The sequence below is a fragment of the Eumetopias jubatus genome, unplaced genomic scaffold, assembly GCF_037043125.1.
Source record: "Eumetopias jubatus isolate StellerSeaLion01/CBP00866 unplaced genomic scaffold, mEumJub1_p1.0 scaffold_3, whole genome shotgun sequence".
NCBI classification, from domain to species: Eukaryota; Metazoa; Chordata; class Mammalia; order Carnivora; family Otariidae; genus Eumetopias; species Eumetopias jubatus.
In genome coordinates, this window is record NW_028274809.1 from 162,955,237 (window position 1) to 162,980,153 (window position 24,917).

The following is a 24,917-nucleotide window of genomic DNA, read 5'->3' on the forward strand; positions in this document are numbered from 1 at the left end:
TGCCTCTTTCCCAAATGAGAAACCTAGTCATTTTTCTCCTGTAGCTTTCCCCAGTGGAGTTTGCTCATTCCCACCCCCTGCACACCCCTGGGCGGGAGGCAGTGGCCACTTCCAGACGAGGTGGAAAGTTTACATAGAAGTATGTCCGCCTTATACCGCGGGGCTTACCCGTCCGCCTTATACCGCGGGGCTTCCCGGTCCGCCTTATACCGCGGGGCTTCCCGGTCCGCCTTATACCGCGGGGCTTACCCGTCCGCCTTATACCGCGGGGCTTCCCGGTCCGCCTTATACCGCGGGGCTTCCCCGTCCAGCACCCTCCTCCTCAGTCCTACCTGACCTCTCTGTTGTTCCTCTTTATTCATTGCGGGCTTGCGCACCTCCTCCACTGTTTTCCTTCCACCCTAACCCTGCCATCATCTGGGGGATTACAGTGTAGAGTGGGAGGGCCCATCAAGTCCTCTCACCTCCGAAACCATGACTTCCACTGCTACTCCAGCCTCTTTCTTTGACATCCTAATCCAGGATGTCGTTATTTCGTGGGAGGGCTTCACTTTTGCATTGTTAAATCCCAGCATCTCACGCTGCAGCCTGCTCAGCATCTCACCTTGCAGCTTCAGACAAACCTGCTTAGTCAAAACCTCTTCACTTTCTTCCTTCTTATCAGCCTCCTGTCTTTCCCTCCCTTGCCTGCTTAACATAGTTTGCATAGTCTAATACCAGGCCACCATCTTGATGCTGCCTTCAAGCTTGCTCTCTGATCCTCTCGCATCTACCTGGGAAGACCCAGCAGCTGACAGTCTGTTCGAGTATGCTTTGTCGGTACTAGCTGTGGACCTCCTGGACCCTTGTTCTGTGGTCAGTAGCCAACAGACACCAGCCAGTTTCGGGGCTATTAGTCCACTCAGTGTCTCTTATTTAAGAGGTTATTTACCCATGACCTGCAGGAGTTCTATGATCCCCTAATTCTTTCCTACTTGCTTTAGGATCCTGCATGCTTGCAGATAGCTACTCATGTTCCCTCTGGTTACCCAACTTCAGCTCTTTCAACCTGGAACTTCGCTTCATACCAGGTATCCAATGCCTTTTCAAATGATGTCTTCCTGGAGAATAACCTCTCTCCAGGAGATCGAACTCCTTTTTGTCAGGCTTTTGTAGAAGGCAGATAGCACTGGTGACCTTCGGTCTTATTTTGACTTTAGACTTTGATTAGATGACGAAATGGCATCGAAGTAGGCAATGCGAAGTAGTTCAGAGCGTTTCTCCTAGTCAGGCTAGCGTTAATAAGGCACTGTGCACACTCTCGTGAAATCTGGTCTGCTCCTTCCAAGGGCTATAGAAGCTGTAACTTTGCTTGAGATCTCACGCTGAGACACGGGGAAGTGGTGTGTATGGTTCTCCCTCATTCATGACCAGAGTTTTCATTTTGGGTCAAGTGTATGGGTAGCTGAATTACCTAGCCCTTTGTGGTCATACGGTTAATCCAGTGGCCTGGAGTATCAGCTTAGTTTCAAAAAAGTAATGTTAGTTTTCATGACGTAGACAGTGATTCTTCTCATCAACAAAAGCACTCATTAAACAACCACATTTTGAAAAATGTACCAGTACAGCTGAGTAAATAATGAAGGCAATTTTAAGTCTTTTTGTGTAGTACCGACATTTATCCTATTATTAGCTGGTTTGTGGAATATAGGCTTTTATTGTGTGGCCATTAAGGAATTCATCAAAATTTCATATCGCCTGTGTGGGTCCCCATTGTCCATGGCTGCCATCTGGCTCTGCTTTCGATGGGGGTGATAATTCTTTCATGTGGCACTGCCAGTCCCCCTCCCTACCTTTCCTGAATCTGTTTTCCTTTTCTTCCAGCTTGTCCATCTTCTGTTCTCTGTTCCAGGAGGAAGAGTCACTGCCCTCCTCTGTGAGGGGAGAAAAATGTTCATTGATGCTGGTTTTTGGCTTCTCTCTTTCCCCTCAAGACACTGGTTAGGCTTCTTATGTGCTGCCAGAAGCCCTGAGAGTGTTTTTCCACATCCCAGGTACCATTTGTCTGATCTGGGACTCTAGTTTCTGAATCGTGGCCTGAGAGGCAGCGAGGCTGGTTTGCTTTCCCAGCTTCTCCTACTTTCCATGGCTGCCTTCTGTGGATGCTAGTAGGCGGTAACCTGGTCTTGCCCTGTCTTATCACACATATGTTTGTTTGTTTTTAGAAAGTCAAAGTGTTTTTCCTGAGCTGTGTTCTTCCTTTTCTGTAATGCCTCAAGCAGCAGTTTCTCTTTTCCTTCAGCCTTTAGAAGTTAATGATTTCTTATTACTTGCAAGTACTTGTGCGTGTTACTGAGTGGGGAGGGAGGGAGAAGATGTGTAGAACCTTGATCGAGCTTCCTGACTTCAATAAAGTTTCTGTCTAGTACAGAAGAGGAGATGACAAAATCATGGTGACAATAAGGCAGAATGGCCCAACTCCTGAATTAGTGGCTCAAAATCAGTGTCACAAAGATGTGAGGGAGAAGGAATCTTTTTGGAGCAGCAGTATTTGGGGAAGACATTTGAGTTGTTAAGATGGATGAAGGTACTGGAGAACATTGACTTCTTGTGTTTAGGCAGAATCTGGGGTTTATGTGTGAGGATCCAGGGAAGAAGGGCCTGAGGGCAGGTAGGAAGACCTTCCTCTACAGACCAAATGGACCTTTGGAATATTTTGAGCAGTGGTTTTTTGTGACAAAAGTTTTTTTGATTTTTAAGGAGCAATGGGTAGGCATTGAAGTAGAGTAGATACGGAGGAGATTAAGGCAGAGTAGGAGGTACTGAAGCTTTACATCTCTCAGAAGAGAAGGCTAGACCTTGGTACACAGGAGTATGTGGACTTGGAGTGACAAGGAAGGTGCATTCTAATGTTTTGAGTCCAGTCAACTGAGAGGATGTTGGTATTGTGATTTCAGTAGCGAAGTAAGGTATGGCAGTTCAGTCTTTGGTGAGAGGGTGGGGTCAATTTTACACCTGGTTTTGTGGTGATATAAGGGTGCTCAAGAGGAAATGCTCAACTGGGAGCCATGAAGGGACATGCCAGGGAAGGACCAGAGTTGTCAATGTAGGATAACCTGCTTGGAGTTTATACTGGAATGAGCAAGGTTTAGAAGGTGGAGGAAGAACTCTGAGCAGGTGAACTGAAGAAGAATTTGAAGGAGGGAGTGGTTGGCAGTTCAAGCTTCACAGTTTCGAGGAGGGTGAAGTAATCATGAGAAAGCTTCCAGATTAACCCATGCTTGCCTTCCTCCCACACATCCTGTCACACCCAACTGCTCTCTGCTGTGGATCCTTCTGGGTTTTGCCCGAACATCTAGGCTGAGAGCTTCAGTTTGTTATGCCTGGCTGTCAGCCCATATCGTCTCCCTCTGGAGTGTAGTTCTAGGCTTGGAGAGCAGACTCCATCTATAAACTAAATCCAGAAGCTTCACAGGACCCAGATTCATGAGCTCCCTGGTGGTCTATCAGATGAGAGAGAAGCCATCCCAATCACTGAGAGGAATCTTAGAAATCTCACCCAATCAAGATGAATTACATATGTTTGGCCTAGAACCTTTTCTGTATCAGGGGTTTGCTTTTTATCCTAAAGTGCAGATCGTTCCATTCTGGAACTTTTATTATGGTAGAAAGTTATTCCAGGTAGTAGGCCCCAAATCTACACAGATTGTATACTTTAATGTGCAAATTTTTCCGCTAAAAGTCTCAAAATCTATTTGTGTGTTCCAAAATCAGTTTTATAGAAACACATCCAGAAGCTCTTGTATAATTAACAAAGGAGACAGACTAGTGGTATTAACATAAACAATTAGCTTGATTGAGGTATAATTGACACAAAAAATTGTAGGATATTTCTTTTTCCTTTTCATCAAATGTAACTTGGTTTTGTGTTTTTAAACTATTTTGTTGTATTTTTTATGTACTTGGATCTAGCCCTGAAAAATAGAGGAGAGTATTTCCAGGGCCCGTTTATACCTTTGCAGTACCAGAACATGTCAGCAGGGGGTAGCAGAGAACAGTAACTAATTTCCTGCTTGCTTTCCTTAGACTTCCAATAAAGAGCCAAAGCATTTGGAACTGGGAGGAGATGTGGTGAGTTAGTCCAAGTTCTTTGTCTTATAAGGAAATCAAGACTCATAAGAACCCTAGATACCTAACACTAAAACCGTGTTTATCAGAGATCATTCTTAGCAAGACTCAGTAAGGATGCTTCTGGAAAAGGTGGACTTTCAGGTGTCAATCCAGGCTGTTTGAATCAGGACCTCTTAGAGAAAGGCCTGGATTGTTCTAAAAGCACCACAGTATGTAAGTCCATTTGCTATGGTCCTCTTTCTTATGCCATAAGTGTGTTTTCTGCTTTGAAACCATATAAGTAAAGTGAATTATCAAAAAAAACCCATAAATGCATGTAAGAAAACTTAGGGTTATGGAATTGTTTAGATATAATGCAAAGATGACACATTAGAAAATGGAAAGATAGATACAAAAATATGAAAGGAAATATCATAATTTAATATTTAGACGTTTCTGTGTGTAGGATAGAGAGGCTGGAAATTCCATTTTGGAAATTTAGTCCTATTCCTGTGAAATTATATATAACTTTTTAAGGGAGGTAGGCATGTAGAGTACAGAAATTACTTTATTGGCTTAGCGCCTATTGAACGTCTTTTGTGTTTGGGGTACGGATACCATCTAAGGCTTTTTGGAATATCTTTTTTAAAAAAAAATCATCTTTATTAAATTTCAATAAAACACAAATTTCTAGGTGTACAATTTGAGGTTACATATTTATTGAGATAGAATTCACACTTTTAAAGTATACAATTCATTGGCTTTTGGTGCATTCACAGAGTTCTGCAACCATCACCGCTGTTTCATTTCAGAACATTTTCGTCCTTCCAAAAGAAACCTTATACCCATTAGCAGTCACTCCCCATTCTTCTCTTCCCCCAACCCTTGGCAACCACTAATCTACTTTCTGTCTCTATGGATTTGCCTATTCTGGATGTTCACATAAATGGAAGAATCACACAATATGTGATTTTTGTGTGTGTCTGGCTCTCTTCCCTTAGCTATATATTTTCAAGGTCCATCCATGTTGTATCACGTATTAGTACTTCATTCCATTTTACGGCTGATTGAGACTCCGTTGTATGGCTATACCATATTCTATTTATTCATTAATCAGTTGATGCGCATTTGGGTTGTTTTCATGCTTCGGCTAATCTGAGTCATGCTGCTGTGAACATTCACATACAAGTTTTTGTGTAGGCATGTTTTTATTTCTCTTGGGTATGTGATTAGGAGTATATTGTAACTATCTCTTTGCTTCCTAGAAATTCATTTTTGAATGGAAGGAAGGTTGACGAATGGGTACCAGAAGGACTGTGTTGTTAGCTTGCAATAGGAATCCCTTAAGAATTATTTAGGGAACTCTTCTGTTAGTGGTCACCTCAGCTGCATTCCTTAATACCAAACATACACTGGAGACAAAGCATATCATTGGTGCCAGGGGTGTAACTATCAAATTGAAGTTTGCATAAAATAAGTAGGGACTCTCACCTGTAATATAAACACGCTGTTTCCCCAAATGAATGTTTCCCACAGTGATGACTCTCTTAGTAATTCATAGGGAGATAAGCAGATAATTGTTGAGACTTGCTAATGTGTGTGTGAGACATTTCTGCAAAAAAGAAGGATGCCTCTTGACTCTTGAAAACCCATGATTATATTAAGCATTTGAACTATACTTAAAATATCCTGATAATGGATGTTCACATCTATGCGTGCCTCGTGTGCTAGTTATTTAAAAACTCCTTGATCTAGAAAAAACTAATAATCTATGCACTAGACGAGTCTTTTGGTAGATTTTTTACCCCCTTGGGATATTTTTTCCTATTGGCAACAGCCTAAATTGGAGTATGAACCTGTATTTATAGACAAAATGTACTTTATACTTTACCCTTTAGAAGTAGTTTTTATGATTGTTAACAGAACACAAAGTCGATCTGTAAAATCTGAACACATTTGTATGTGTGATGTTTTCAGTGAACTTAACTAGTTGCTAATAGGTTGTCTTGGATTTCATACCTGGATGAAACCTGCCACATAAATTAGCCCTGGAGCAAATCTTCCTCTTTCCTCAGTTTTAATTCTTTCCAGTTATTGTTCATGTTTGGCTTATAAATGGTTATGTTTTAGCCAAAATAATTTGGGACTGTACACTAAATGTTGGTAATTGTACAGGGAAGTGGTGACTTTTGGAACAGAAATTATGTTTAAACTCATTCTTTTTTTTGCACCCCTAAATCTGGGTGTAGCTGACGTTTGGCCTAATGATGATTGAGTGAGAATTTTGAGTGTTTATAAAGACAGTGGCTTTTCATTATCTGGGAATTCAGCTGGGAGCTTCCCATTTTGCTCCTTTCCCTTCCCAGCTTTATGAGGACTTTCATCTTTCCCAAGAGAAGGTGAAGTGGGATGTGTAACTTACATCAGCCACTGAGACTGGGGATTTAAGGGGCAGTGGGGCAGGAAAAAATGTTTAGATTTTTGACCATTATGAGGCTTTTGGATTCCATTTAGAATTCAGTGATCTGTGCAATTCTAATTGCCACTATTTTGGAAGACGGAGAGCTGGCTTTGGATTTGCTATCGAGTGATATTAGCATTGGCAAAAACAGTCCTAGTATTCTCTAGGGTATTATGTAGTACGATGCCAAATCTTCAGAGAGGCCAGTGACTTGAGAATTATGTTGCTTAGAGCAATGTTACTTGCTGAATATACAATATAAGTTAACCAAGAACAGGCTACAATTCAGAGGGTTAACCACATTTTAAAGAGATGCCCAGCCTTAAAATACCATTTTGACTACACATTTCAAAACAGGGTTAGACTTTTAAAGAGGAATTTCCAAGAATTGCCTCATCTAATTTTTAAATTCCTAGTGCCAGGCACCATGTCAGGTACGTCCATAACAATTGTCATTACATGAGTTTTGAATGAATTAATAACTGGGTACCTTCTTAGTATCTTAGATAAAATTAAGAAAGTTAATTTAAATGAGGAAGTTAAATTCCAAGATATCGTTTAGCCTGGAAAAAATTTCAGGTAGCAAATCCATAGTGGTAACAAGCTCTCAACTTTGAACATTTCGTCCAAGAATATTCCCTTTGGAGAAGGTATATCATTAGAGTGATACGCTTCCATGGACTCCTGTGTTTGTTCTTAAACTATTGACAAAACTACAATGTGTTCATTCTTACGCAGTAGAAGGCTACTTTAATAAGGTGATTTCAGGAACTGAGGCAGGTTCTTCCTCTAAAACACCTGCCCCCCGTCCCTCCCACCGCCTTCCCCATCCACCTGAAATGAAACCATCAGTTTGTTTCATTTTGTTTTGGTCTTGTTCTTCTTTGCTTAAAATATTCATAGTGTAAATATCCGTGGGAAGAATAATACATAAATTTAACATAAGGGACTAGTATGTATAAGCTGTATTTCAACCACTGAGAAGTTGGGCGAGTATGTCCTTGAGAGTTCTGTCCTTGAGAGTATGTAGTGTAGCCTGGCATGACCAGGACTTCGTTCCTAATTACACTGTAGAGTTTACTCTGTGCTGTGATAGACCCTCTTACTTGATACTCACTGCCTGTTAGGTAGGGAGCTACTAACTGATCTAGATCTCAACTCAAGCAACCATACTGTAACTCAGTTTCCTTATGTAAGAATGGGGTAAGAGATCCTACCACATATGGTCGCTGTGGGATTAAGGGAGATTGTGCACAAAGTAAGCAGAGTAAGTGTTGGTTCTCATAACCTGGGTACCTGATTCATAGCAGAGAAGACTGAGGCCTGGAGAAAATCAGATACTTACTCTTAGTTACACAAGGAAGGAGTGTGAACCTCCCATCCCAGCTTGTTATTCCTTATTATTCCTTTTTATTTGGGATACAGTACCGGGGGGGTTTAAAAAAACAAAACAAAACAAAAAAAAAACAACAAAAAAAACAGCCCATCCTTTTGGGAAGAACCAGCTTCTCTAACATTGTGAATAACCTTTTCAATAATTTTACTCAAGGAGAGGAGCAAGCAGGTAGACATTTGTTTTATTTAAATTATGTTTAGTTTTTACCTAATGTTTTTGACTGTGTGCCTTAATCCTTGTCTTTATAAGTTTTGGGCATGTGTGATCAATGAGATCTGTCAAAATTACTGTATCATAAATAATAATAAAGATAACTCATGGAATATAAAAATTGGACCTGTATTGTGGAGTTGCGGGGATCATATAGTGGTTGCTTCAAAAATGAAAAAAACATTTGGGGGGAGGGGGGAGAAAGAGTAGAGGAGGGGCAGAGGGAGAGGGAGAAAGAATCCCAAGTAGGCTCCACACCCAGCATGGAGCCCGCTGTGGGCCTCGATGCAACCACACTGAAATCCTGGCCTGAGCCCAAACCAAGAGTAGGATGCTGAACTGACTAACCCACTCAGGTGCCCCCAAAATGAATTTTAATGGAAGAAAGGAGAGAGAGGTGTTTTTAATTCTTTGACAGCTTTAGAGATTGACTGAAAAGCATGGCAGCTCCTTGATGTGTGTGGCCTGGGGCTTCTAGCTTGGAAACAGTGCCCTGTATGGGCCCTCTCATTCAAAGGTGAACACTCGGTTGTCTCCTGGAATGGAAAAATTAAGGCAGAACCATCTTTGGTGAATTGTTTCGTGATATGGTCCTGTGTTCCACAGTGGCTTCTGGTGGTAAATGTTCCTTGGGTTTTGTTTTGTTGGGTTTTCTCGCATTACTTAGGTTGGAATGATTGACATGATGATGATCATATGTATCTTAAGCAGGACCTAGCAGTTGATCGGTTAGAATGTAACTGAATTTGGAATCCATTGCGAGACCAGCTGAAGCTCATAGCTTAGTTTTTGTTGCAAGCATCGCTAGATCCTCTCTTTTAAAACAAGCTCAAATGGGCACTGTGTTTTTATACTGTGATTCCCACAAAAATATGATCGAGAGTGCATTTTGGATTCTAAACATCTTTTACATGGCTGCTTAAAAGGAATTGAAAAATTTAAACGAGATGAGTGTCTGCTGACTTGTGCTAGTGGGTGTTTTGCTGATAACAAGTCTGGTATGAAGTGGTCTTTGAGAAGGTCCCAGAATGTTTGGGATTTAAGTCATGTGGATTATGTGGTCAGAATTGGAATGGAGAGATGCAGCCATAGAGAAACATGTTGCTTATAGTGGTGGGAAATCTCATCCAGCCAGAGGATTAAAATAAAACCATAAAAAATACAGTAAAGGGTATGAAGGTAACTCCCATTGGTTTATTAAAATAATACATTTCATAGCAAAAGAGATGGCTTTTCTGGAATTTGTGAACTTGCATTCATTGACTGGATACTTAGCTGATAATTTTCTTCCTCAATATATGCCCTTTGAAAACTTCCTATCGTGGGTTCTTCTGGAGGCTACAGGTGGAAAGACAGGTTTTGGCAGCAGGGTTTATGGGGAGTATGCTTTTGGCCTGCTGCTCTACCCTTAATATGCTTGGAGAGAGTAATGAACTCCAGGAGAAGCTTCTCACCCAAGAGCCTCACAGTGGGTCCTGTCACTGACTGCTGACAGCTTTTTTCCAATAACAGAGCCTGTCAGCACCCAGGACACAGGGCTGGCCTTGCCTCCAGTGTGTAGTTGATTTTTGTTTGTTTTTTAGAGGAGTCAAGTATTTTTTACATATCATCTGTGTCCTGTGAAGTAGATAGGGTAAATATCTGGTGTCTTGTTTTAGTTAGGTGACTGAGCAGTGGCTTGTCACAAGTGTGTCAAAAGATGGGTCTAGGATTCAACCCCAGGTCTTTTTGTCTGATGTCCCTCTCAGGTTAGTTCAGGTAATGGTTTTCTTTACCTGCATTAGGAATAATATGGAAAGGGGCATGAAAGAGGGAAAAACCAAGGTTTTATAGACGGCAAGGTGTGGCTGTTTGACTACATAGTGATTATGACTCTTGCTTGTGTTGACTTCTGACAACTTAAGAGGGAAACACAGAGTCTTTATGTATTTGGTTCCTATGAATCACACCTCATTACGTAAAATGTATCACACCTCAAATAACTTGCTAATGAGTAAGGTTCAAAATTATTGAACGCAATAGTAATTGTTAGTTTAGAACTCCTAGGCAGTTCGTTCTTTTAAGGTTCTGGAATTTCTTTCAGCACACTGAATTCTTACAATAAGGATAGATTTATATTTTAAAGTATGATTTGATTTTTTTTGAACAAACTGCCTTCACAATATTTTGAGGTCCTTTACAGATCTCTATAATTTGTACACTTTCCAGGATACAGAAAGTAGTCTGGTGGATTTTTATAATGTAGTAAATCAGTTTCTTCCTTTAATTAAAGGATGTTATGTCTGGCAAAACAGATTTTTGTTTGATAAGATGAAACTTTTTATCTTCATTCTACAGATGGATAGTAACAGCTAATTATCCTAGCTAACATTTGTCAGTGCTCCTGAGTCAGGCAAGTGTTGAGTACCTCATTACTTTATCTCATTTAATTCTCAGTAACCCTGTGAGGTGGGTACTTTGTATCGCCATGCACAGATCAGAACACTAGGAAGTTAAGCTGGCTTCTCCAGAGTTACAGGTAGGAAATAGCAGGGGCTCTGGAGCCTGACCTGACCCCACCGGGCATTGGTAGATGTCTGTTGTAGGTTTCCTAATGAACATGGCCCAGGTAGCACTATAGACCGAAAATCCCTGCTATTAATTTATGCTTTCTATGGGGCACCTGGGTGGCTCAGTTAGTTGAGGGATCCAATCCCCCAAAGAGGGATCCTGGATCCAACCAGGATCCAACTCTTGGTTTTGGTTCAGGTCGTGATCTCAGGTTGTGAGATGGAGCCCTGAGATGGGCCCTGTGCTCAGTGTGGAGGCTGCCTGAGATTCTGTCTCTCTCCCTCTTGCTCTCCTTCTCTCTCAAACAAATAAAATATTTAAAAATAAATAAATTTATGCTTTCTTTTTTTGATTTAAAACTCTAGGAAAAACTTTTTTGTTTTAGTTCCTTGGGATGGGTCTTAGATGAGTTTATATTTACACGGATATATAATTTGCTGATTAAAAATTTTTACTTCACAATAATCAGATGTTTTTGGTTACTGAGGTTGCATTAGCTAGCATATACAGTCTGAGCATTTTGTACATGAAAATGTCCAGGGAAACTCTTAACCCACTTATTTTTTCATTTTATTAATGTTTAGAGTGCCATATTCACTCTCTCTCTTTCACACGCGCACACACACACACACACACATACACACTCTCATTATGTATTAAGACACAGATTTCTTTTATCCAGGAACATTGTAAAAAAGATATTGGAACATTTTTAATTTACCAAATTACTTTTTATACCCAGAACAGTGGAGGATTATTTTAGAAGACATATTGCATGGTCTAATATAGTAATTTAAATTTTAAAAAATCTACATACAGATTGAAGACAACTTTTTTAGTTTAGAAACATTTAGTGTGTGATGCAGTTGGGATACTCTGAGTACTTGTAAAACGCTGTAGGTTTTTGGTGTCGGTTGCATGTGGATGGTTCTGTAACTTTCTAGAAAGTTAAACTTTCTGAGCCTTAATTTTCTCACTAGCAAAAGGGGAAAATTAAGGATTATTAAATTTAAGGATTATGTGGATTTCATAGATGAGAAAAATTACATAGCATAAAAATTTCCTTTATTCTTTAAATGTGGGAGATACAGGAAATTAACTCAAATCTGATGGTTTCTGGCCTTTTTGAATTTTTTAAAATGTTAATTAGCTTGTATATCTATTGAACAAGAAATACCTGTGGTTGTTACAGAATAAAAATAAGCAAAAATACATTTAAATAAGGTATAATTTCACCACTTAGAAACAATTACTGTTAATATATTCCATCTTTATTTATATAACACCTACTATAGAGTTATAGTAATTGGTATATTTCATGTATTCCATAAATTACTTTATAATTAATACGTTAAGTGTTTTTTTTTTTTTAAGATTTTATTTATTTGAGAGAGAGAGAGAGAGAGGGAGCACAAGCAGGGAGAGGGACAGAGGGGGAGTGGCAGAGGGAGAGGGAGAAGCAGGCTTCCCGCCGAGCAGGGAGCCTGACGCGGGGCTTGATCCCAGGACCCCGGGATCATGACCTGAGCCGAAGGCAGACGTTTAACCGACTGAGCCACCCAGGCGCCCCTACATTAAGTATTCTTTACAACTAAGCTACTTTCATAATGTGAGTTTAAACTTCATGTAGTTTTCTGTTTTATGGTTTTATTATAATTTAACCAATTTCTTAATGGACATTCAGGATGTTTATAATTGTTCCTATTCCACATAATGCTGTGAGACAATTCTTGTGTCATGTCTCTGCGTTCTTGTCCTGTTGTCTTAGTATAAATTCCTGGATCTGCACTTGTGTGCCTCAGAGTATGCAGACTTAAGACTTCACATATATATCACGAACTGCATTCTAGAAAGGTAGTATTATTTTATAACACCTTCAGTAATGTACAGAGTTTGCCAGATTCCCAGGCTCCTAAATATGGACTGTTATTTAAAAATCTTTGTTTAGCTTTTATATTCTGTCTTCTTTAGAAATACAGTTTAAATGGAGTCTCATTTTATACCATTATTTAGATTTATTTAGATTTTGTATAATTTTAATTTTATCATTTAGATTAATATATATGTATTATATACAAGAATGTATATATACATACACACACAGACAGGTGTAGGTTAATATTTTGACATATGGATGGGGGTGGTCCAAAATCCAGGTACTATGATTTTTGCCTTTCTGTAGTCTTTTTCAAGGAATAAAGCATTCTGGATACTTGGGCTTTCTGAATATCTCTGTATATTTCATTATTTCTACTTAATATTCGGAAGGTAACCCGGCTTTATCTATGGTTCAGAGGTGTTCCTTGGAGAGTTAATTTTCAGAGTGTGTTGTCAGAGTGCTAACTCGAAGGTCAGTCCCTGTGATGAGGTTAAGCTTTAAACTATTAGCTACCCTTAGGTATTTGATTGCATAGCATCTTGGCCATTGCAAGCTAGTAAGTAGGTGATACTTCCCTTGTTTCAGATGCGTAGACAGGTTCAGAGAGGTATTTAACTTGCTTAAGGTCACACAGCTCTTAGGTAATGAAAGTTGAGTATGAATATACTTTTGTCTGACATGAGCCCTTTCTCTTTCCATTTTGCCATTGGCTGCCCTGCCCTCTTGATCGGCCCCATTCAGGCCCGTTGACTGTCACTCTTCACTGCCCTCCATGTGTCAATAGGTACAACTCTTCTTTCTTCTAACTCACTTCTTCTACTCTAGGTTAATGTGGGAACTTAATCACCAGATTGTGTCAGGGGTGGATCATTAAGTATTGGGGGTTCTGAGGGGGCTGTCCTGACTAGAGAGAATGGACTTTGACATCTGTTTTGGGTGTTCCTGGGAATTTTTCATGCCTTTTTGGCTTTGGGTAGGAGTTTCCAGATAAATGAGATCTTACTGTGTTTTCACTAGTTGGGATCAATGCTCATCTTTTTTTTTTTTTTATCATTTATTTTTGAGAGAGAGAGAGAGTGAGTAGGGGCATGTGGGCAGAGGGAGAGAGAATCCTCAAGCAGACTCCCCACTTAGCTCGGAGCCTGATGCAGGGCTCGATCCCAGGACTCTGAGATCATGACCTGAGCTGAAATCAAGACGCTTAACCAACTGAGCCACCCAGGCGCCCCACAATGCTCATCTTGAGTTTATTTTGGATCTCTTTGGGACAAAATTCAAGAGAGTTTGTGCTGCACAAACCATGAGCACCTGGCTAGCTGGGATAATCCATGAGCCACTCAGGCTTTTCCCCAAAGGAATGTACCACTCTGTTTGGATATGTTTTATTGCATATTTTATTTTATTTTATTTTATTTTATTTTTTATTTATTTTATTTTATTTTATTTTATTTTATTTTATTTTATTTTATTTTATTTTATACAGAGAGACAGTGAGAGAGGGAACACAAGCAGGGGGAGTAGGAGCGGGAGAAGCAGACTTCCTGCTGAGCAGGGAGCCCAATGTTGGGCTCGATTCCAGGACCCTGGGATCATGACTTGAGCCAAAGGCAGACGCTTAACAACTAAGCCACCCAGGAGCCCCTGTTTTATTGCATTTTTAAACTTTCTGTTTTACTTATGTGGCTGTGAGGTCCTTGAGGGAAGAGCTTCTGCATTTTTTTCCTTTAGATCTCCACCATCCAGATAAGTGCCTGTAACAGAGATACTCAGCCAATGTTCAATTCATGGGGCAATGGAGCCTTTCTGTAGATTAATGCTGTGTATGGGAAGGGATCCCCTACTTCTTGTGTTTGAGTGTGTTACCTCCTGGCCCAGGCTCCCATCCATAATTACAGAACCAGCTTATGAGAAACTAACTTCTATTCTACAAAATAACTGCTTGTCAGTTAACAGACAATATGCCTAGCCATGGTGATGTTGGGCACCATGGAAAAGATGTGGAAGGCATACAGGGATTGTAGGTGGGCTGAAGACCTAGCTGTGGTGAGTAAGGACAGCAGGAGATTCATAGCTAGCTTAGGGTTTAAGATCAGGGACTTCCCAAATCAGATTCCCAATATGGTATTTCTCCCTGAAGTGGCAGGTGGAGCAAGGACTCCTGCCTGCAAGTGGTGGATACATCTCTAGGGCCACTGGGGTCACTGCTGTTGCCATGCACACTGCCCACACCTTAACTGGGGACCCAGTGTCAGGACTTGTTCTTGGAACAGCTTATTCCTACTGTGGCCTCTCTAAGACCCCCTTTCCTCTCAGCTACTCCACCCTCGAGAGACAGGATCTGTACATATTTTTCCAGTGGCTTCACTAAGGAACATTGGTTGTGGTAACTGTAGGTGGTCTGTTCATATGTCATAGCCTTAAGTGGGGAATTGTCTGTTTAAAGTACATACTGTCTTCCGTGCCTGTCTTTTGTCTCTCTGTGTCAGGATTTCATAACCCTCTCTCTAGAATGTTTCAGTAAATATGGCTCATTACACAAATCAGGGCCAGTTCATGAATCCATTTAAGGAGAACATGCCCTCTGCAATTTAGCTTTGTCATGAAACTTGAGGAATTAAAGGATGGAATTGAAATTAATGATGTGCATAAAGAGTTGATATTTCAAGGTTATATCTTAATCTGTTTTTATTTACTCTTAGTAGGCTAGATTGCCCATAGAATTTTTATAGAAAAGATGTTGGAAATGTAGCTTCTAACTTTTGTTGATTACCTGTAAAATTGTTCCATTACAGAAAACTCTCATCATGTTTTTTTTTTTTTCTGTTTATATTTGTTAATACTAAAATGGCTAATCTCTCTCTTTGTAACATAGAACCACATGTAATTTCCTATAGGGGACAACTTTTGATGATATATGCACATCCTTCAAGATAAGATTAGATGCATATTAATTAATGCTAAATTTGACTTTGTGTATTAACCCTGATTAAGAGAAAATTAATACCCAAATCTTGTTTTTTCAGGCGGTAACAGAGAAGAATTTTGAAACAAAGGATTTTCGAGCTTCTCTGGAGAATGGTGTTCTGTTGTGTGAGTAAGTATTTAAAGCAGTTAAAAAATAATTCAAAAGCGAAGATGTGTATGTGTGTTGTGAGTTGTCTTCACTCCTTCCTCCGTGGCCACCATAGTCACAGATCTGTTTTCTTGGTAACAGGTGAGATTTGATCTCTGCAAATTGACACCCCCACAGTACCAGACAGTAGGAAGGGGTTATCAGTCTCTGCATCTAAAGATAGCATTGGTGAAATATATATTATTTTAAATTAGTAAACAAGAAAGATTCTGTTATTGCTTGATGGGTCAGTAGGGGTGGGTGGTTGAAGGGGAAGCCTTATTACATTGCACCAGCTCTCCCTCTGAATATTCTTTTTTTTTTTTAAGTTACTTATTTATTTATTTTTTATTTGACAGAGAGAGAGACAGTGAGAGAGGGAACACAAGCAGGGGGAGTGGGAGAAGGAGAAGCAGGCTTCCCACTGAGCGGGGAGCCCAATGTGGGGCTCGATCCCAGGACCCTGGGATCATGACCTGAGCCGAAGGCAGACACTTAATGACTGAGCCACCCAAGCACCCTTCCCTCTGAATGTTCTAACATATGGAATTGCCTGGTTTAGAAGTTAATACAAAACTTTTTTCTTCATCTGTAAATAGTGGTGCTTGTAGAACAAATTTAAGCAGTAACGAAGTTTTCTTTTAAGCTTTAAGTGGAGTCATTACATTGCCACCATCAATTTGAGTCAATGACCCATGGGCCATTCGTTCAATAATATATTATTGAAAATCATATCCCAGGTTTTTGTTATCATAAGTAAACTAGGCTGGTGGCATGATTGATGGTATGGAGCCTACATTGTGTGTTTAGTCCCACTGTTTTGTCCCCCAGTGGATGCATAGTGCAGTTAGCCAGGTATGTGACCTTTGGGGGTGAAGGGTAGGCATACCTGTGGGATGTAAAGATGAAGTCCCTGGTGAGGGTGCAGGTTGCAGAAGTGAGCAAATAAATGATAAGAATGTCCTTGAGTATGCACCCACATTTTTGAAAGGGCTTAAGTACTCCAATCTAGACACTTATCGCATAGGTATTTATGGAATCTGTCCACAAGTAAACATTGGGAGTATATGTGCTTGTATTTAGATGATTTTGATTATCCTTTTAAAAGAAGGTTGTTTCAGCAAAGATCAGGAGTCAAAGGGCTTAGGTTTGATTCCTTGCCCTATTACTTTTGGACATTTAAGCTATTGACTTACCATCTGAGCCTTATTTTCTCATCCATGAAATGGAGATCAGCATATCTGATCTGCCTAACTCACAGAGTTGCAAAGTTCCATAATATATATATTAAGGTTTATATAAACTTTCTTTGCATAAATAAAAGTTGTTGCTAGGAAGATGGCCATGTAGATAACAACCTCTATCTCATTAGCTCTGTTAGTAGATGTTCAAATTTTTTGTCTTAGAGCAATATTATTAAATTGAGCCATATGCAGTTGTTGATATACAACCCTATGTGACCTTCAGAAATGTCAATTTCATGTGGTTCTGCCTAATACCTAGCAGAGCAGGCATCTGAAGAAGGGCCACTGGTAAAGTTTAAGGGGTGTTTCTTGTCCTCTTCTGATGTATATTTAGAAATGCCATTGCCAAATATGTTTAAACTAATTCTAGTAGACCACATGGTCAATCTAATTGGTCAATGTTAGGAAATTACTTTATATTAAGTTGAAAACTATAGAATTGAAATATGTCCTAATGTGTTTAGAAGACGGGGGGAATGATGGTTAGAAAGATGCATGTGATCTGAAATCTACCTTATCTATGAGTATGGACTATTTAGAGGTTTGCAGTGAAATAGCTTTCTCCACAATCAGGATAAGCCTTAGGTAGGATGTGTGCCTATGAAGTACTGAGTTGTTTGTAGACATGTGAGAGCATATAGCCCAAACAGGTGATCTTTTCAAAGAAGTCACTTTGTGGGTATATACTGCCAGTGATGAACTATCACTTAAATCATTTTTAGGATTCCCCTTTTTGGGGCATTGCCTCCATAACAAGATCATTAAACATACTTGTGAGACACTTAGTTGTTTTTTTTGTGTGTTTTTTTTTTTTTTATTAAAATGCAATTTATGCACCGGGCTGGTCTCTGAATGATTTGAGGTGATTTGTAAAAACCATACCCAACCTGAGATGAGGAGCTTATTGTTACCAGTGAGGATATTAAGAGTTGATGAAAAACTGTTTTGACCAAAAGTTGTACTGTTAAATACATAAGTTCTACCTTCACAGCAAACATTTGGATGCATGTTTTATATTGGTTTAAAAAAAGTCACTTTAATTCACAACGTCCAAAAGCTCATTCTTAGATTGTTTCCTAGCTGGAATAATACCAATCGGGGGTTTTGTGCATTACCAGATTAAGTCTAATCAATATGTTTGGTACCCAGTATTCTTTAAATGAATGTTTTCCAAAAGTAGCGTAAGTAAGTATTAAGCTATGGTAATCAGCAGTTGTAGTTTACTGAGGGGCATCAAAGCCCTGTGTGATGTTTGTATTAAAAAAAAATCATTCTCTTAATTGAAAATCGCATTATGTACGGCCACTGGTTAATGAAGTATACTAATCTAAAAGGTGTAATGTTGGGGTGGGGGAAAGCCTAGGTAACTCTGTTCTGTATAAATCTGTAGTGAAGAGAGCCTAGCTGGTTGGCCTGTGAAATGATTAAGCAGGCTTCACTGTTGGGTAAACCTACACCTGAGTTCCAATGCCTACCCGGAAAGCACAATCTGCCATTCAGAGTCTGATATTAAAAATCCTGACTCTTAAATTCATGGTAAATATAGTAAGTGGTCTGTCTTTGAGAATATTTTACCCAAAAGAGATCTCAAGTTTTAGCTGAAATATGATTAGGATATTTTAAAACTCTGAATTCATTTTCTTACAGGAAAAGGCTGACTTCTGCTTGGTTCACGGCCAGGAAAATGGATTCTTGTGAAATATGGGTTCTGCTTATTGCCTATTAACAATCTCTAGGCATCCTGGTTCGTTAACATCATTAAAGAGCTTTCTTATTATTTTATCTAATTTCAGCAGTCTTTTATCCGTTAGTCATAGTTTATCCTTTTTGAGCTGGCATTCTGAAATATCAAAGTCAAGAGTTAGAGGAAGTGAGCTTATTATAGCTTCCACCCAACTGGCAGTGTTCTGACATTTCAGATAGTCTAAATTGAGTATAAAACTCTGCACTGAGGTTTTAGACAAGATACATACCTGCATAATGAAGATAATGTGCCTTTATTGTCTTTTAATCTAATTGACTATTGAAGTTAGTATCTTCTGTTAATCATTTTAGTATCATTTAGTTTGATTGACTGTGAGATCTCATTGAGTTGAGGGCTAAAGAATACTCTCTGCTGGTTAAAGTCTGTTACAGTTAATTCTTTTACTGTATACCTTAGGTAATATTTCTTGGCTTTCCTAAACAGTGAGATGGGAACAAAATCTAATTTGGGTTTTTTTTTTTTTTTTTTCAATTAGTAAAAGGATTGACAAGAGTCTGTAAGATGACTTCACCTCCTTGTTAATTATTGACCGTATTCGTTAATCAGTCCCCTATCTGCAGTGTTTATTAGTGTTCACCAGGACCTTACTATATATTTTTAAAAATATGAGATTTGCCACTACCTAAATATCCAAACCTCTCTCACTCTGTGGTTCTAGCTGAATTATTTCTCTTCTCTAAACGTATTTAGTTGAGGCATATCTAGCTAGTGATAGGAGTTAGTAATTTCAGAGTTACTCATCTTATGATAGCAATCTTAGAAATGCTAAAATGAAAACATTATTTACCTTATGAAGTAAGAAGATACATTTGAAGATAAATTTATTGGGTGTGTCTCTGGTTAGTCAGTCTGTACTTACCATCCCTGGAGTATCGCCAGTTCTTGCTTATCCCATTTCAGCCAGCCATGCCTCAGAAGTTTACATGTGAGCCGTATCTCAGAAGTGTGTCTTTTTGAACTTGGCTCAAATTATTGAGAAAACTCTTCTCACACTGTTACGAGGCCTTCTTTTCCTTGGCTCACAGCTTGGAAAGAGTGAATCAAGATGTTCATCTATTTGGTTTGAGAAATCCTATTTTAATTTATTATGCCATGTGACCACTACACTGTCTACATAAATAAAACATGATGTTTTGTTAAAGATGCATTCAGTAGAAGGAGAAAAATTATTTAGAAAATTCCTGTTAATTTTCTATGGGATTCTTGGGTGATTGTTTTAAAGCATAAGACAAAGAACTTTGTCACTTCTCATTAATGCAAGAGAGCTCTGTCTTCTTATAGTTGGAGACTTTCACACATTGAATGGCAGTGATACCAGTGGGCCCTTGGGCTGCTTTGCCGTGTTCCATGTGAAGTCCAGAGGGCCTTCTTTAATGAAGACATTTTCTCTTAGAGTTCTTTCTGGTTTAGAATTTCCTGAGGAGACAAACTGAGGGTTGCTGGAGTGGTGGGGGGTGGGAGGGATGGGGTGGCTGGGTGATAGACATTGGGGAGGGTATGTGCTATGGTGAGCACTGTGAATTGTATAAGACTGTTAAATCACAGACCTGTACCTCTGAAACAAATAATACATTATATGTTAAAAAAAGAAGAAGATAGTAGGAAAGGAAAAATGCAGCGAGGGGCAGGGAATCAGAGGGAGAGACGCACCATGAGAGACTGTGGACTCTGAGAAACAAACTGAGGGTTCTAGAGGGGAGGGGGTGGGGGGATGGGTTAGCCTGGTGATGGGTATTAAAGAGGGCACGTTCTGCATGGAGCACTGGGTGTTATGCACAAACAATGAATCATGGAACACTACATCAAAAACTAATGATGTAATGTATGGTGATTAACATAACATAATAAAAAAAAAGAACTTCTTGAGGAGGACACTTGTTTCCATACATCTCTCTAGCATGCCAACACTATCCATTGATCCTCATCCGTATTATGGCCATTTGCAATATAAGTAATAAAAATGATTTTTCTGGGGCGCCTGGGTGGCTCAGACGGTTGAACATCTGACTCTAGGTCTCGGCTCAGGTCATGATCTCAGGGTCCTGAAATAGAGCCCTGCAACGGACTCCGCACTCAGCAGAGTCGGCCTGGGATTCTCCCCCTTCCTGCTGCCCTTCCCCCTGCTTGTATGCACATGCTCGCATCTCTTTCCCTCTCTCAAATAAATAAATAAATAAATAAATAAATAAAATCTTAAAAAAAAGATTTTTCTTCACTTAAAGTAATATAAGCTTTGAAGTTTACATATTATTTGATAACCCTCTAGTAGGCAAAGCAAGATGCAAGTGTTTAGGTTCATAAAGACAATTTTAAAATTTTATACTGCTTTCTCTTCATGTTAGCATTTTGTGATTGCCAGTCTATGTGTTCTGTTTTTAAGATGCGTAGTCAATTTTTTTCTGTAATTTGATATCTACATATACCAAAACATTTAAAAAATACTTTCTTAAGTTGAAGGCTAGCTTAGCAAACATCAATTTAAAAGTTCACTTCTGTTATAGTAGTCACACTGTACAGACTCATTGCAAATTTTGCAGATATTTTGTATTGTGGCTTCAATCCTGTTTCATAAACCTGCGTGTACCATCTATAGGGCTTTCCTGCCCTAAATATAAATTACTAAGAGGAGAACAGACGCATTTCAGTGATAGGACCTCTGAGACAGAAATGAGAATGATGGTCTACTAAAAATAAAAGGAAGTAATATGTATGCTAGATGTATGAGATATGAGAATTTTATTAACGTTGATCAGCAAAAACTTTACTGAAGTCAGTTTTCATGTAATAAAGGGGTTCAGGTAGGCACATGGAAAACAATGTGTTGGCTGTGAAATAATCCAAGTATGGTAATTCTGGTCAGTGTATTGAGAAGTAAGCTAAATAAATGAATACTGTAAAAAGAACAAATATATAACGGTATCACATCAGTTAAAAGTAGAGCAATTGCCTTATATGAGAGACTTAATCTCTAGAATTTTTTATATATTAACAATCACCAGCCAGAAAATTAGGTCAGATACAAGGGGTTAAAAGTAATAGTGACGGGGTGCCTGGGTGGCTCAGTCGGTTAAACGTCTGCCTTCGGCTCAGGTCATGATCTCAGGGTCCTGGAATCGAGCCCCGCATCAGGCTTCTCCTTCTCCCACTCTGCCTGCTTGTGTTCCCTCTCTCGCTGTCAAATAAATAAATAAAATCTTAAAAAAAAAAGAAAGAAATTAAAAATAAAAAGTAATAGTGACAAGGTTTAAAACACTGTTTTCTTTAGAGAAATGTGTGAGACTGTTCTCTTGGATGTCGAAAATGTTATGGTAAGCTATAAGATTTAAGAGATGAAATGAGAAGCTATATTTCTACGTAGGGTAATAGATGTCAATTAATGTCAGTTAATTTATAATTTTAATCCAATACTCATGTTAAATCTAGTCAGGCTTGTCTTTATAAGTATTTTAACATTCACATGGAAGAATAAGGTTAGAATAGGAAAAATTCTAAAAATAAAAATTTCTGTGAAATGAGCTTGTCCCAACATTAGAACATGTGAAAAACATGACAAAGCACAGTAATTAAAAATTATGGATTGCTTTATAAATGTGCATATTAATATAGGAACAAGGTCCAAAATACATTCTTACATGTAGGAATTTGTGATAAAGGAGATATGAAAACATGCAGAAGAGATAAATCAGTTCATTATATTGGGATAAATAATTGTCTAAGAATGAATTTATCAGCCCACCAAATAGCCTAGGTTAAGATAATAGAAAATAATAATAGATAATAGAAAAAAATAAAAAAATAAAATTGAAGAGTTAAAATCTTTGGAGGCAGTTTAAAATTCTAAGCTTTGAAGGAGAAGGAAAAAAATAGATTTAAATCTATATATAAATAGATATTCTGACAACATTCTGAGAAAAATACATTAAGCAAAATGACTTAAACATTATCTAGATTTCAAATAAACTGGTGAGATAGATACATACTTGAAAACCTCAGTAGAGGGCGCCTGGGTGGCTCATTCGTTAAGCGTCTGCCTTTGGCTCAGATCATGATCCCAGAGTCCTGGGACTGAGACCCACATCAGGCTCCCTGCTCAGCAGGGAAGCCTGCTTCTCCCTCTCCCACTCCCCCTGCTTGTGTTCCCTCACTTGCTGTCTCTGTCAAATAAATAAATCTTTAAAAAAAAAACAAAAAACCTCAGTAGACAAATGAGCAAAGGATGTGACCAAATACTTCACAAATAAAGAAGTACTACTGGAAATAAGCAGTAAAATCTTTACCTTCATTAGTAAGAAATAATTATGTGAAAACCAAATACTCTGTTTTAATTGAAGGTGGTAAATAATTTGAAATGTTACCAAATGATGGCATATTATGGCAAAATGGTATATACTCAAAATGATCAATTGAATATAAGCTGGTACAGCTCTGAAAAACAATGTGACAATACCTGTCATGTAATTGTATGCTAGTTTTTAATTAATATAAACATATATTAACTTAAAAAATTACAGGACTTTTCCCAATAATCTTCCCTTTTGGGAGTTAAAAAAAATAGATTACAAAATGGGGGAAATATGTATAAAGCTTCTTCCTAGTGGAAAATATCAAAAACAACTTAAATATCTACAGTGTGATAGAGAAAATCAGTGAGATCTTGTACATCCCTGAAGAGTGGTGGTTAGAAAGGCAGGGCCTCTCTGTGGAATATCATGCAGTGAGTGCGGTGCGCAGGCGCGGAGGGATGGCACTGCGGGTCTAGCTCTTGCGGTGAGATGGATGCACGAATGCTACCTGCTGGCCCAAAAGTAAATTGATTTTGCATTGCCAAGTTCCTTTCCAGACAAGTATCAAGAGCTTGACGCTGCTGATTTTATTTCTAGAAATAGAATATAAGAAACTGTAAGGAGCAGGGATGAAGATATGCATACAGACCTGCATCGGAAGCATTTTCACAGTGGCGAAAATTCGAGTGATCCCAAGTCCACATAAGGGAACAACGTATCACTCTCATTTGCATGAAGGGGTGGAGAGGAATTTAGAGATGTCACTTAGTAGTAAACAGCAGAACCAGGGCTGGAACCCAGAGTCCCCCTGCTAGGTGCATTTCGCTATTGATGTGGTATTCGGAAATGTCTTGAGGAGTCCGTTTTCAGACCTCTCAAGCTTTGCTCAGCTCACTTCAGGATGCTTCAGGCCTAGCAGGGAGGCTAAATAAGAGAGTTCTATCATAATAAAACTAAATCATCACGTGTATTGATACTGACTTTTTGCTCTTGCACACTTTCCCATCTTAGCACTTATTGTTAACTATTTGTGTTCCAACTGAGTAATGTTCAAAATTACCACAGGAATTTTAGGAATTAAACTTATATTAATTTTACTACCAGTCTTTGAAAGTATTAAGGTGACCATAAATTTTATATTGAATGCTTTTAAACTTTTTTATTTTATTTTATTTTATTTTATTTTTTTAGAGAAGTGGGGAAGGGCTGAGGGAGAGGGAGAGAGAGAATCTTAAGCAGGCTCCACACCCAGCATGGAGCCGGATGGGGCTCAATCTTACAACCCTGAGATCACGACCTGAGCCAAAATCAAGAGTTGGATGCTTAGGTTGGATGCTTAACTGACTGAGCCACCCAGGTACCCCAAACTTTAAAACTTTAGATTATATATACTTCTCACTTTACCCAAGGAAATGTGATCACTACTCAGAGTGGTTTTTATTTTAGAGATATTATAGCTTATGCATTTAAATGGAGGTAATTAATGAAAAATCTTAGTAAAGAATTTGCTTAAGATAACTTGTCTAAATTAATATATCTGATAGTTTATTCTCTTGGTCAACATTTGACAAGAGAAACAACATCAAGGTTCGACTTGTCTGGCAACAGAAAACCTAACAGAGGGGAGGTGTCCTTTTTGGGAAAAGCTAAAAACCATTTCTCATGTTTGAGTGAAATGAAAAGGTAACATTTTTCTAATTTTATTTCTATAAAGAAGGTAGAGGTTTTGAATCACAGAAAAATTTCTGTATTAAAAGATAGCGGGTTTTTTGCAAATATTTTTAAAGCACCTACACAATACCAGGTACACTGCTAAGTGTTAAGGAGATATTTGGAATGAGAGAATTTCCTTGTACTTAGTTTCACTGTCTGATTAGTGCAGTGCTCTGTCTTTAGTAAGCATTCAAATATTTGTGGACAGAGTTGCA

At 38.8% G+C, this 24,917-nt stretch overlaps 1 protein-coding gene across 1 annotated transcript in view; it reads left to right on the forward strand.

Moving 5' to 3' along the window:
* LMO7 (LIM domain 7) overlaps positions 1–24,917 on the forward strand; it is a 192,468-nt gene that overhangs the window by 51,104 nt on the left and 116,447 nt on the right. The window contains exon 2 of the mRNA XM_088022207.1: positions 15,609–15,679. Within this exon, the coding sequence (XP_087878333.1) occupies positions 15,609–15,679 (71 nt within the window). The remainder of the gene's footprint in view (positions 1–15,608; positions 15,680–24,917) is intronic.